At 41.9% G+C, this 14,073-nt stretch overlaps 1 protein-coding gene and 1 long non-coding RNA gene across 2 annotated transcripts in view; both read left to right on the forward strand.

Annotated features, from left to right (window-relative positions):
- The window catches only part of LOC141001035 (uncharacterized), a 35,622-nt gene extending 25,129 nt beyond the window's left edge, over positions 1-10,493 (forward strand). The window contains 2 exon segments of the mRNA XM_073471966.1: positions 7,381-9,184; positions 10,197-10,493. Of these exon segments, the coding sequence (XP_073328067.1) occupies positions 7,381-9,184; positions 10,197-10,491 (2,099 nt within the window). The 3' untranslated portion in view covers positions 10,492-10,493.
- LOC140992093 (uncharacterized) lies at positions 1,873-3,512 on the forward strand. The gene is made up of 2 exons (XR_012178002.1): positions 1,873-2,665; positions 2,782-3,512. It is a non-coding gene; the product is annotated as an uncharacterized lncRNA (long non-coding RNA).
- Positions 10,494-14,073: the final 3,580 nt, after the last annotated feature.

Consider the following 14,073-nt stretch of genomic DNA (forward strand, 5'->3'; position numbering starts at 1 on the left):
ACTTGCACATAGTTATATCGCAATTCTTTGACTCTTTCTGATTTGCGTTCAAATGGCACCCTGTAGACCTGCTTCATCCTCAGATTATTTCTGCGCAAGACACGGTCCAGTGTTGATAAGCTTACCCTGTCAATATTTTGAAATATCTCATTGTTTTCTATTGTTTTTCTTTGTATTTGCCGTAATGTTATGGCCTTATTTTCTAGGACCATGTTCATGATTTCAGTTTCCTGTTCAGGAGACAGAAGACGTTCCCGACCACCTTGTGTTGGTAATCTTTCAGTTCTGCCATACAAATAGTAAAATACTGTAAATACTGTGTAGGAATACAAAGTAGGAATACATTTCCCAAATACTTGAAACATACTTTATTTTTACATTCCTACAGAACAGTCCACAGGCAATACTGTACTACTGTACTCATTGAGTACTGTATTGATATGCAGTACTGCAATTTTCTAGTGAGAGTAGATTTCTCAGGGTTTCCTCCAGGATTTTTTTAAACCGTGGGGGAGGTCTGCCCGGGTGGAAGAGGGGGTGATGACGACGACGACAACATGAATTTTGAAATGTGAAATTATGACTATTTCAAACTGAATGTTTTTCTAAATACATTATTTACTATAGGGTTTCCGGTACATAAATTGAAAATAATAATTGAAAATAGGATCTTGCAGTATCACTAGGCCAAAACAACAAACACAACAACAACAAATTAAAGATATATTTCAAAGTTAAATAACTAAACTAGTCTATACTGAATACAGTCAAATTAACATCTCTTCCTGCATAGAATGTGTACAAAAGAAAAAGGCAGTCCATCCATTTGAAGAAAATAGCTACAATGTAAAAATACAAGGCTGTAGCACAACTACATACACAACTGTGCCCTCCTGTCTCCTGTGAGACTTGAAATTTTTTAACATTTGAAATTATGACTACAAACTGAGTGTTTGTACTGTAGCAAGCATATACACAACTGCCTAATCTAATAGCACAGTTTGCAGCCTGGCTGAGAGCATTTTATTTTTCTTTATACTCATCTGAAAATGTAACCAGAAAAGAGTCATGGCAGAAAATTACCTGGGCATTACCTAAGCTAACGTTATGTCATGCTGTTCAAAACGTGTATCTGAAACGTAACGGGTTTCCTCTATCAATAGAAAATTAAGTTTTACAGTTAAAAATTAATCTACAATAAAATAATATCTCTTTACTGTATAACCAAAGACTCGACATGCTTTATTAGGCCTAAAGTAATCTCTCTTTAACAAGTGTCAATGGTAGGGGAGACCAGGGACAGTTGTAACAGGGGACAGTTGTAACACCTTGAATTCCTCCAATCAGAAACAAGCTAGAGTGATGACACTCACTGTGCTCATGCTCAGTTCGTCTCCCTCCAGTCTTGCTAGCAAAGGAGCCACATTTGAAACTTCCTGACGGCGTTATCCACAAAAGGTTGTTTTGAGGTAAAAAAATTACTTTTCTTTCCGATGTACTTTTTTGGATACTGTTATAAGATCAAATGTCTATAAATTTAAACAAGTATTATTAGAAACACTGTGTTGTAAGCTAAAAATAGAAATGGCTAACAAGTGTCAAACTAGCAATCAAGCTAGCTAACATGAGGTGAAAAAATGCTTGGTCACACTGGGACGGTTGTAATGGGGCGTTACAACAGTCCCAGTATCACCAACCAAGTTTATTTTATATTTTAAAAACTAGCTAAGGTTAGGGAGAGAGTTGCAGATGTTGGTATTAAAGGGACACTATTCAGTTTTGGCAATTTATTTGCTGTTTTCTCGCCAGCCCAAAGTTGCATGGCTGTTTTTTCCACTCACAGACGCCAGGGGGAAGCGAGACGGCCACCATTCAAGTTAAGATAAATTAACCAAAAAAAACTGCATAGAGTTCCTTTAATGTGCAAAGTAACATGTGCACTGTGCATTGCAAATTAAATGTAAAATGTCATCAAATCACATTTTGAGGTAATAATCTTTTTTTTATATAAAGATACTCAGTGATGCCAAATATCAGAGAGAGGAAGACAGACAGGGGAGTCCCATTTCCTGTGCTGGAAAGGGCTTCTGATGAGATCAGACAGGGAAAGTCAGTCAGAGGAGTGGCCAAATCATATGGCATTTGCCATGTGACCCTGCACCGATTCCACAAAAAGAGGAGCCAGGGATCAAAGACACCTCCCAGAGTTGGCTACTGGACCCCGAAAAGGGTTTTCTCAGTAGAGCAGGAGCTCCTCTTAAGAGACTACCTGGTGCAGGCAGCTGATTTGTATTATGGGTTGAGCCCAAAGGAGGTAGGCTAGATATGTATTAAGCTAGAGCAGGCTATGCTTTGTACATTTGTTGTGTATTAAACTAACAATTTATATAATTTAGGTCCGGAAGTTTGCCTATGATTTGGCAAAGACCTACAATTGCCGGTACCCCCGAAACCTGGGCAGAGAAGGGGATGGCTGGAGCCGACTGGTTCACAACCTTTTTGAAGAGGCACCGCACTCTCTCCATAAGAAGCCCTCAGGCTACAAGCCTCTCACGGGCTACAAGTTTCAACGTGACAAACATCAATAAGTTTTTTGATAACTTATTATCTGTCCTGGAAAAACACAGATTTGCTGCACAGGACATCTGGAACATGGATGAAACAGGTGTGGTGGAAATTATCTATATCTCCCTCAGAAATACCTTCCGGAGGCTCACAGCCTTACAAAATAAAAGCATTACAGAATAAAAGCACTAAATAAAATAACATTTTTCTATACAGGAATCACCACAGTGCAAAATTCTGGAAAAATTGTGGCCAGAAAGGGAATCAAGCAAGTAGGTGCAGTCACCTCTGCAGAACGGGGGACACTTATTACACTTGCCTGTGCAGTGAGTGCCTTGGGGAATTCCATCCCACCAATGTTTGTCTTTGAGCCTGGGCCTGAGCCTGAGCCATCATCCTCTGCTGTGGACACAACGTTTGCACCCGTGTCCATCCGTCCACACCCAAAAGCTGGCCCAAGAAAGCAGACGACAAAGGGCAGGAAAAGAAGGGAAACCGCTGTCCTGACAGATACTCCAGTGAAAGAACAACTGGAGGCTGAGAAAAGCAGGTCTGCAGCTAAAAGAAAAATGAATTTTGGCAACAAGAAAAAATCCAAACCAAAGAAGCAGAAGATTCAGGACTCATCTGATGATGAAAATGAGGTTTGCATTGTGTGCTTGGAGAGCTTCTCCAGGCCAAGGGAGGTCTGGCTCCAGTGCTGGTCCTGTAAAGCCTGGGCACACAAGGACTGCACGGATGGAAGGGATTTTTACACGTGCCACAACTGTGACTCGGACTAGGCCTACTGAGCCCCCCACCTCCCCTCTCTCTGTTATTGAGAATGTTCATGTTTAAACTGTTTTGGTGTCAGGTGTTCTACCCATTAAATCCTTTAAGAAAATGAACGAAATGAAAATGAATGAAATGAAAATGTTCTACCCATTAAATCATTTTCTTGCATTATAGTTTGACGGCTTCACCTCTTTTTTGTCATGTAGTATGAAAAAAAGGTAATCATTACTTATAAACATTAAATTAATAATAACATTACTGATAAATAATATTTTCCATTTTGACTATATGATTGATTCATTATGTATATTTTAGACATGTGTTACAACCGTCCCTGTACACTGGGACGGTTGTAACAGTGGAGAGACTGTATTAAAATCAATGTTGCAACCTGTATATATTTCATAAAACCACTTAAATACATTATTTCAGCAGTTGACAGATTGAAGTTTATAATATAACAAATTGGTTATTCCAGTGTAAATGGTTTTTGATATATTGCTAAAAATTGCAAAAAGTGTTACAACTGTCCCTAGTCTCAAAAATAAAATAAAAATAAGAATCTCTCTGAAATAGTAGCCCTTTTTAGATAGAAAAGGCGGCACATTTGCTCCAAGGTAAGGGCGGCAACCTGCCGCCTTGTCTTTCTAAAGGAGGGAGGCCTAATATTCCTCCTTTTCCAAAAGCCACCACTGGGGGAGGCGTAAACATGTGACGTGACGTGAAGCACGAAGTTGGGCAGTGAACAGTGACAACGAATTTGTCTTCAAAATAAGAGCTGTACATTGCACCCCATTGGATTTTAGAACTGGGTTCTTAGCGGGGGCTTTTAATTTCAAAGACCGTTCGTAGCTTGCCGCTACACGACAAGCTGACAGCAGCTAGTAGCTGTTTGCTTGTGTCCGCTAGCTGTCAGCTACAGAGACCGAGGAGACGCTAACATCTCCCGGATCTCAGCGGCTTTCCAGTTGCTCATCTTGACGTCCGCGGATGAAGTGATGGACTGACTGCTGTGATCAGCTGTTTCCTGGTTTTAAAACTCTCCGGCTGTGGGTCTCACAACAGTGCAGGTCATCGACACCTCCGCCCATCCCACGCAATTGCCGGCACATTGACGTCTCGGATTTAGATAGCAATGGAGACGGAAATAACTGTACCCTCCGAGGCGTCAAATTGGCGGACCAAAACAGACCGCCAATTTGCCGCCTTCTGTCTAAATCTGCGGACCTAGCCACAAAAAGGACGGCCAATTGGCGGCTTATTGCCCAGTATAAAAACTGCTAATGATAAAAATAATGCGTATTCTGTATTAACCAATCAATAATGCATTTATTCCGACTCAGGATTTTTTCTGTAGCCTAATCCATCTATAACATTATGGTCGTTTTCACGGGTTTGAACAAAACTGTATCAAATATAACCCGGCTTAGGTACCTTTCTTTCACCCTTCTCTCTCCCTCCACATCGGACTGTCGTCTCTACTCTCCTCATCTTTCGCGCGTGCAGCCAGACAGGCAGGTTGTGTCCGGTGTTGGTTTTTCAAAATAAGGGTATCTGCAGCGTAGCGTCACTTTTCATGAAAAACACCATGTTTTGTGCCATAATTCACATTTCATACAATAATTTACATTAACATAAACATAAAACAACATAAAAACAAGGTAAAAAATACAACAACAAAAAAACAAAACAAACATTATTCTGAAGGTGTGGCGGCTTTTATTTTGCCGTGGCGGTGCGCCACAATCAATTACATGTAGAGGAAACCCTTACCTATTCTCATTTCGGAAAGTCCGGATGATGGATGCTACAGTGTACCTGCTCAAATGTGGCTGTACTCTTTGCCCAGCCTCCCTCATTGTTAGACCATGGTCAACCAAAGTGGCTCGTATCTCATCAGAGATTACGGTCCTTGGCCTTCCTCGTCCTCGTCCTCGTCCTCCTCCTCTTACTCTCACTCCTCTGGCTCTGGCTCTGCCTCTGTTTCCAATGTTGGCATCCATTGCTCCAAAACAGAAGAGCTCACCTGTTGCCCTTTTATGCTAAAGCTCTGATTGCTAATTGTAAAACTGTGTGACAGGTGTTTGCCCATGTGATGAGTCAGTGCATAGTAGGGCAATTAACTTAAAAATTTTGAATGACAGTATGTTCCTGGTGAAAACAAGAGATTTTCTTCATGAAAATTGTGCCAAATGCAGAGAATTGTGTGTAGTGTTTTGAAAAAAGTCTGTTTTAGAACTGCAATTTGAGTGTAAAGCAGGAATTGTGCTTGTAGTTTAGCAGAATTGGTTCAGGGGGTTGGTGCATGAGTTACATGTTGTGGTCATTGTGTCTCAAGTACCAGTATTTGTGTGTAAACAATTGAGAAAAACTGTAATACATTTGTTATGTCACACATTAACCAATCAGAGAGCTGCTTGTTCTCTGTATGCAGAGATGGAGATGGAGAAGTGTCAGACAGCAGCTTGAGACAAAACAGCACTTTAAACAACAGTCCACATTAGCTTTCCTGCTAACATCTCCTCCTCCTCTAACTTACAAACACACACCTCGTCCTGCAGATCCACTTGTTGAACAAGCCACCGAACAAACATCCAGTGAGGAAAAGTGCACTGCTAACATCTATTTTCAGGCTGCAGCAGATGCTAATTAGCTGCTCAGTGTCAGCACATTAAACAGCTTAAAATGTAACCTGCTTCATTACAATACGTTCATTTAGCTGACGTTTTTATCCAAAGAGACTGAAAATAACTGACTGAACCATGTGGATACAACATGAGTAGATCACATTCATCAATTATGCTAAAATGGTTCAAGAGCTACAACTAGAAGCAATAAGAGATCAAGAGAGAGATTGTTTTTATGGACCAAGGTGCCGTCTGAACAGGAGAGTTTCAGTCTGAACAGGAGAGTTTCAGTCTAACAGGAGAGTTTTCAGTCTGAACAGGAGAGTTTTCAGTCTGAACAGGAGAGTTTCAGTCTGAACGGGAGAGTTTTCAGTCTGAACAGGAGAGTTTTCAGTCTAACAGGAGAGTTTCAGTCTGAACAGGAGAGTTTTCAGGCTGAACAGGAGAGTTTTCAGTCTAACAGGAGAGTTTTCAGTCTAACAGGAGAGTTTTCAGTCTGAACAGGAGAGTTTTCAGTCTGAACAGGAGAGTTTTCAGTCTAACAGGAGAGTTTTTTGTCTGAAGTTGTGTCGAGTTTCTTCTGTTCTGATGTCACTGGGGAGTTTGTGTCACTATTGTGGATCCAGGACATCAGACAGTCTGGATCTAGTTGAGCAGTAGCTGGTCCTCCCTTGTAGTGAGGGAATAACAAGCAGTCAGCAGCAGCAGAGTGTAGTGGACGGGCTGAGGTGCAGGTGGTGGTCATTTACAGGGGCCAACCTGAGATGTTGTCCCTCAAGCAAAGGAGTTGAGTTCAAGAAACAGTGCTGTGCATAGAGGTGAGCCCAACTAAATCTAGTTGGTACCGCCCCACCTCCGGCACCAGCACCTGTTCCTTCCCCCATGAGAGGAGACACTCCCTGTCCTGAGGACCAGTCTGGGATGCCAGGAATCAGCACACCTGCCTTCTTTTGCATGAGACTGGCACACACCCGACCCCAATGCCCGTCCCTGCTGGTAGTCAGCCCACAGGGTGGCGTCTCCATGTAGTCAAAGGCCAGACACCAGATATTCACCAGCGACCTCCACTCCCAGGTTGAGCTCCAGAAAGGTGCCCTGATGTCTCTTTCCTGGTTCAGGTGCTGCAGCACCTTTGTGGCTGATTCATAAAGGCTCTTTGAATCACTCTCAGTCCGGCTCCTCCTCTGGGGCTAATTAGCTTTGCGAGACCCTGCCAGTGGCTAATGCCCCCGACAACAGAGCTCCGAGGATCACAGGGACACACAAACCTCTCCACGACGTTAAGGTGGAGAGAAAGACAAAGAAAACAACAAACATGTTCTTATACTGATGGTTTTAACTTGTAATGAAAAGACCATTGACTGCTGATTGTCACGTTGTATTTTTTGTCTCCCACTTTTGTCTCTTTTTTCAGTGAATGCTGGTCTGCAGGAGGTTTTCCATGAACATAAGATCAGTCTGAGGAGGAGATGTGAACGTGTGACTGAAGGAAGTGATGAAACAGGAAGTGATGAAACAGGAAGTGGAACCCTCCTCAACAAGATCTACACTGAGCTCTACATCACAGAGGGACAGAGTGAAGAGGTTAATACCCAACATGAGGTGAGGCAGCTGGAGACAGTTTCCAAGAAGGAGACCTTCAGAGAAACTCCAATCAGGTGCTGCGACATCTTTAAAGCCTCACCTGACCAACAGAGACCCATCAGAGTGGTTCTGACCAACGGCGTCGCTGGCGTTGGAAAAACCTTCTCAGTGCTGAAGTTCACTCTGGACTGGGCAGAGGGCTCCGAAAACCAAGATGTCAGTCTGCTGGTTCTGCTCTCGTTCAGGGAGCTGAACCTGATCAGAGATGAGCAGTACAGTCTTCTCAGGCTGCTCCATGTTTTCCATCCAACATTACAGAAGGTGACAGCAGAGAAGCTCGCTGTCTGTAAACTTCTGTTCATCTTTGACGGCCTGGATGAAAGCAGACTTTCACTGGATTTCAAGAACCATGAGGTCGTGTCTGATGTCACACAGGAGTCATCAGTCAGCGCGCTGCTGACAAACCTCATCGAGGGGAAGCTGCTTCCCTCGGCTCTCGTCTGGATAACTTCCCGACCTGCAGCAGCCAATCGGATCCCTCCTTCACGTGTTGACAGGGTAACAGAAGTACGAGGCTTCACTGACGCCCAGAAGGAGGAGTACTTCAGGAGGAGGGTCAGTGATGAAGATCTGTCCAGCAGAGTCATCTCACACATCAAGACCTCCAGGAGCCTCCACATCATGTGTCTGATCCCAGTCTTCTGCTGGATCACTGCTACAGTTCTGGACCACATGTTGACTACAGACCAGAGAGGAGAGCTGCCCAAGACCCTGACTGACATGTACTCACACTTCCTGCTGGTCCAGACAAAGAGGAAGAAGCAGAAGTACGATGAGGGACGTGAGACGAGTCCACAGGAGCTGACGGAGGCTGACAGGGAAGTTCTTCTGAAGCTGGGGAGGCTGGCGTTTGAACATCTGGAGACAGGAAACATCATGTTCTACCAAGAAGACCTGGAGCGGTGTGGTCTTAATGTCACAGAGGCCTCGGTGTACTCAGGAGTTTGTACAGAGATCTTCAGAAGAGAGAGTGTGATCTTCCAGAAAACAGTCTACTGCTTTGTTCATCTGAGCGTTCAGGAGTTTCTGGCTGCAGTCTACATGTCCCACTGTTACACCAACAGGAACACAGAGGTCCTGAAGGACTTCCTGAGAGGACAGAGTCCCTCAACCCTGGATGACTTCCTGAAGAGAGCCATGGAGAAATCCCTCAAAAGTAAGAATGGCCACCTGGACCTGTTTGTCCGCTTCCTTCATGGACTCTCTCTGACGTCCAACCAGAGACTCTTAGCAGGTCTGCTGGGTCAGACAGACAACAGGCCAGAAATCATCCAGAGAGCCATCAACAACCTGAAGAAGATGAACAGTGATGAGATCTCTCCTGACAGAAGCATCAACATCTTCCACTGTCTGATGGAGATGAACGACCACTCAGTCCATCAGGAGATCCAAGAGTTCCTGAAGTCAGAGAACAGATCAGAGAAGAAACTCTCTGAGATCCACTGCTCAGCTCTGGCCTACATGCTGCAGATGTCAGAGGAGGTTCTGGATGAGTTGGACACAAGGAAATACAAAACATCACGGGCAGGAAAACAGAGACTGATTCCAGCTGTGAGGAACTGTAGAAAGGCTCGGTAAGTCCAGATGTGATGAACATTAAAAATCCTGGTAAAGCTGAAGCCTTCAGTATTAAAGACAAACACTTTACACACATGCATTATATAAAACCTCAACACGATACATGTTTTCCTCAACAAGTATGAAACCTGCTGATTGAATCAATGATCATCACCAAGCTCAGAGATGAAATGACAGGTAGTCGTCTACTTTCCAAAACATTTCCTTCAGCCAGGTGAACTCCACCTGAGACAAATGATCACCCATCAAATGATAATAACTCAATCTTTAGCACTAATTATACTATTGATGCAGTAGAAGAGGCTGAATTAATTTAATGGGAGGTGAAAAGCAGACGGAGCGACAGAATAAAATGCATCAAAGAACAAAATCCACACAAACACATAACTGAGGTAAACACATACGAGTGCAGTTACAACCTACAGTGAATTTACATGAAGCTTCATGAATATAAATCAACTCAAATCTGACACGTTTACATTACAGTCATTTGGACACTTTGTCCTGAACATCAGTTTGGTTCATGTTGCTCAAGGACACTCAGGAGGTTCATTTATTGATTTATTTTCTTGATATAAGACTTTTAAAAGCAGTTACAAAGTGCTGTACACACATTAAACAGCAACACAACGAAAGAGTCACAAGTTTTACCCGACAATTACAAATATAAATATAAAGAGCACAGAATGAATCAAACAAACCAAAATCAAACATGAAGATAAAAACATCCACATCAGGGTTAAAAGCAGCTTTATTCAAGTGTGTTTTGGGGGCTGATATAAAACGGGGCAGCGATTCAGCCCCTCTGATCTCCTCAGGCAGGGAAAGTCTGGGGCCTCGTGGGCAGAAGGAGCTCAAGTTTCAAACTACAAACCTTGTGATCAATGACTGACCAGCTCAGGCCGACCAACTGACCACCTGTGCTTTGTGATGCAACATGTATGAATCTGTTTTCACAGTAAAGTCTCACATTTTATTGTTTTAATGTTCTTTTATCTGTAATCACAGATTTATTAACTGTAGACTCTCAGAGAGTCACTGTGAAGTCGTGGCCTCAGCTCTGAAGTCCAACCCCTCCCATCTGACAGAACTGGACCTGAGAGACAACAACCTGCAGGATTCAGGAGTGAAGCTTCTCTGTGCTGGACTGGAGAGTCCAAACTGTCGACTGGAGGTTCTGAGGTCAGTTCATGTGTTTCTGTGTAGATCTATAACATTTAAATCAGAACAGAAGTTTTACATTTCCTTCAGTTCACTTGTTTTCTGGGTTTGTCTGAGCTCAAATCACAACAACTCAGTTTAAAGTTTGACAGTCTGAACAGTTTGACAGCAGATTATATTTATATTTATATAAATCAAAAAATAGAAAATTATATATAAAATATAAATTATAAATCTAAATATTTAGATTTATATCACACACACAGATACACAGAGATTTAAATCTCTGAAAAGAAAGTGTTGAATGTTTGAAAAAAGGATGTTGGATGATGTTTAAGTCACGTTGGACAGAAGACACCTCCTCTCATGTATTTATGTGCTCTTCATTGGATAACAGTGTCTCTTTATTTCAATGTTAAAGGAGTATTACGTACCTTCTTCATGTATTCTTACTGTAGTTAAGTGCACTTAAAATGAATCACATGACAACTATGTCCCAATGAATTATAATAATATATAATTATTAAAAAATATACAATAATAAAATTGTTGTTCTCACATGTTTAAATCCATTTGAATATTTACTTTAAACCGGTTAATACTTTGAAAACATTATTCAAACTGTTTAAATCTTAGTTTTCATGTCATCAGCTCTGAAGGGGATTTGACCACATAGATTCTGTCCTGATTCACACTGAGCATCTTGTTCTGCTTCATATTTAAAACATATCTAATATAACATCAAACATTCAGCACTGTTTTATTCTCCATCAACCTCTTCATCATTGATTTGCACTTTTCCTTCTTGCTTCTGAAAGTAAAAACACAAACGTTGTGTTTTCTTCTGTCAGACAACAACAAATGTGTGTTTGTTCCAAACCTTTCTGATGATATGTGACGTCTGTACTGACTGAAACACTTCAGCTCAGGATGACTTTTATCTGAAAGCTCCTGTTGCTGAGAGAGTTGATCTTTGAGTCTCCAGTGGCGTATCCAGGACATTTTTACTGGGGTGGCCAAGATGGGACACAAAGCTAGTGTGTGGTGGCCGTGGCATCGCCGAGTTTAATACCACGTACGCAGCCGACCGCGGTTCGAATCCCGGCTGGACGTCCTTTGCTGCGTGTCGCATCCCCTCTCTCTCCCATGATTTCCCGTCTCGTAACTGTCAAATAAAGGTGTCTATGCTGGTAAAAAATCTTTTTAAAAAGTCATTTTTTTATTCCATTTCCACCTCTCACAGTCCTCAGGAGCCTCTGGTTATTTAACATGTCTGTTTTTAATCAGTAATTATGTTCAGGATAGGGAACAGATTTTCTAAGAGCCATTTCCTTGGAGTGGATTAAAGTCCTCATCTCTTCACAAGTTAGATTAGGGAGCACAATTCAACTGCTCTTAACTCATCCTGTAGAATAACATGAATCAGTCATCAGCTCATCATCTGTGTCACCTGCACTGTTACCTGTGTTTGCTTTACTAATTGAGGCGCCATCTTGTGGTTACATAAAAACACAGCAATCCAGGCAACAGAACAAACCAAAAACTGCAAATCAAAGCTTAATACTTAAAGACAGGCCTTATTAAAAAGTTTATCTGTGAGCAAAAGATAAACTAAGCTTGTAAGGAAAAAACAGAAATATGTGTTGTTCTTTACATGCTGAGTTTATGTTGTTATTTAGCTTAGATATCATTTGTTGGAGATACTGGAATTTGATTTTTTTGTTTGTTTTTTGCCAGGTGTGTTTTTATTTAACCACAAGATGGCGCCTCAATTAGTAAAGCAAGGAAATGTAATTCAATCAGTCAATCAATCAATCAATCAATCAGTCAGTCAGTCAATTCACTTTGAAGTAATAGCTATAACTACAAACTTCAAGCAGGATCTTTGTCAAACCGGGTGAGAATCAGTGTGTAAAATACAGGATGTTCGTGGGGCTCTGGAGGCCCTTAAATAACAGCTCTGACTCCATTAACATGTCAAAATAAAGGAGGTGTCAACAATGTGCCTCATTATGTCTATTTATAGTATCTACAAAGGTTTATTTTTACATAACTACCGACATCTTCCATCACTTTTAATAACACAATTAACACATTTTGCATCTCAAGCATTTGTGGCATTTGAATGCAGTTTGCTCTGCCTCTGCCTGTTTAACGTCTCAAACATGTGAACTGTGAAGATGAGCTAACTGACACCAACAAAAAGTCCTTTATCTCCCAGAGAAAAGTCTTTAAACAGCCCTTAAATCACAGAGCAAGTAAATAAATCACAGCTTGTTCTTGTGTTACAGCTCCTTAAATCTAGACTGTCACACTATATTTCACACACTGGTTGGTCAAAAATATAACATCAGCTCTACTGAACACACACATCTGCAAAAACACCCTCAGTCTTCAGTCCAGAAAACAGCGTTTCATGTTTCATGGCGGTGTCCACATAACAATAAAAAAACAAAACGCTGACATTAAATGCTTAACTTGGTTTGCAGGCTGCTAAGCTAGGCTAGCTTTACTAGCTTAGCAGCTAGTTCGCCTTTTAGCTAGCAGCTAAAAGGCGAACTGTCAGGCCCCGGCCACCCCTCAGAAGAGTCTCGTTCCTCCTTAATAAGTCTGTAATTCTAGCAAACATATACGCTCCTAACTGGGACGATGAGGTTTTTATGAAATCCTTTTTTTCAGCCCTGCCTGATGTTGACGCTCATAACTTAATTATTGGTGGGGACTTTAATTGCGTTCTTAGTCCTGAGCTAGACCGCTCCACTGCCAAACCTGGACCGCTTTCCAAGTCAGCCAAAGTCATGCATAACTATATAGATCAATACGGGCTGTTCGAACCCTGGAGGTTTAGTTTTCCAACTGGTAGAGCGTTTTCTTTTTTCTCGCCAGTTCATAGTACTTACTCTCGAATTGATTATTTTTTGCTAGACACTCGGCTTATTCCCCTTATAGACCGTATCACATATCATAGTATAGTCATCTCCGATCATGCCCCACTCTCTTTCGAATTGTCTTTCCCTGAGCAACCCCCTGCATGCAGAACATGGCGCTTGAACTCTCTTTTACTCTCAGACTCTAAATTTACAAAATTTGTGAGCACTCAGATAAAGTTCTTTATTGAAACAAATGCCATGCCAGATATCTCTCATGGTATTCTTTGGGAGACCTTAAAAGCCTTCCTGCGAGGCCAGATTTTTAGTTTCACTTCTCACAGTAAAAAAGAAAACATCTCTAAATTAAAGGAACTCAGTGATAATATAGCCCAGTTAGATGCACAGTATGCATCCTCACCTACTCCTGAACTCTATCAGAAGAGGATTCGTCTTCAAACCGATTTTGATCTGGCCTCAACCGCCAAGGCTGAGCACCTGCTTCTAAGGGCCAGACATACTGTGTATGAATTTGGGGACAAAGCGGGCAGACTTTTGGCTCACCAAGCTCGACAGTCATACATGTCGCGTCAAATAACTCAAATACAGACCACTTCAGGCTCCACGGTCACTGACCACAAACAAATTAATGACACGTTTGCTGAGTATTATGGTAAATTATATACTTCTGAGTGCACCACTGGCCCCAGTGAAACAGACTCTTTTTATCAGGAACTGAATCTACCTAGGCTGAATGATACCTGGAGATCTACTCTTGACAATCCATTGACAGTTGAAGAGGTTCGGGAAGCCATTAACTGCATGCAGTCTGGGAAAACACCTGGGCCCGACGGGTT

Source organism: Pagrus major, chromosome 1 (assembly GCF_040436345.1).
Source record: "Pagrus major chromosome 1, Pma_NU_1.0".
NCBI lineage: Eukaryota > Metazoa > Chordata > Actinopteri > Spariformes > Sparidae > Pagrus > Pagrus major.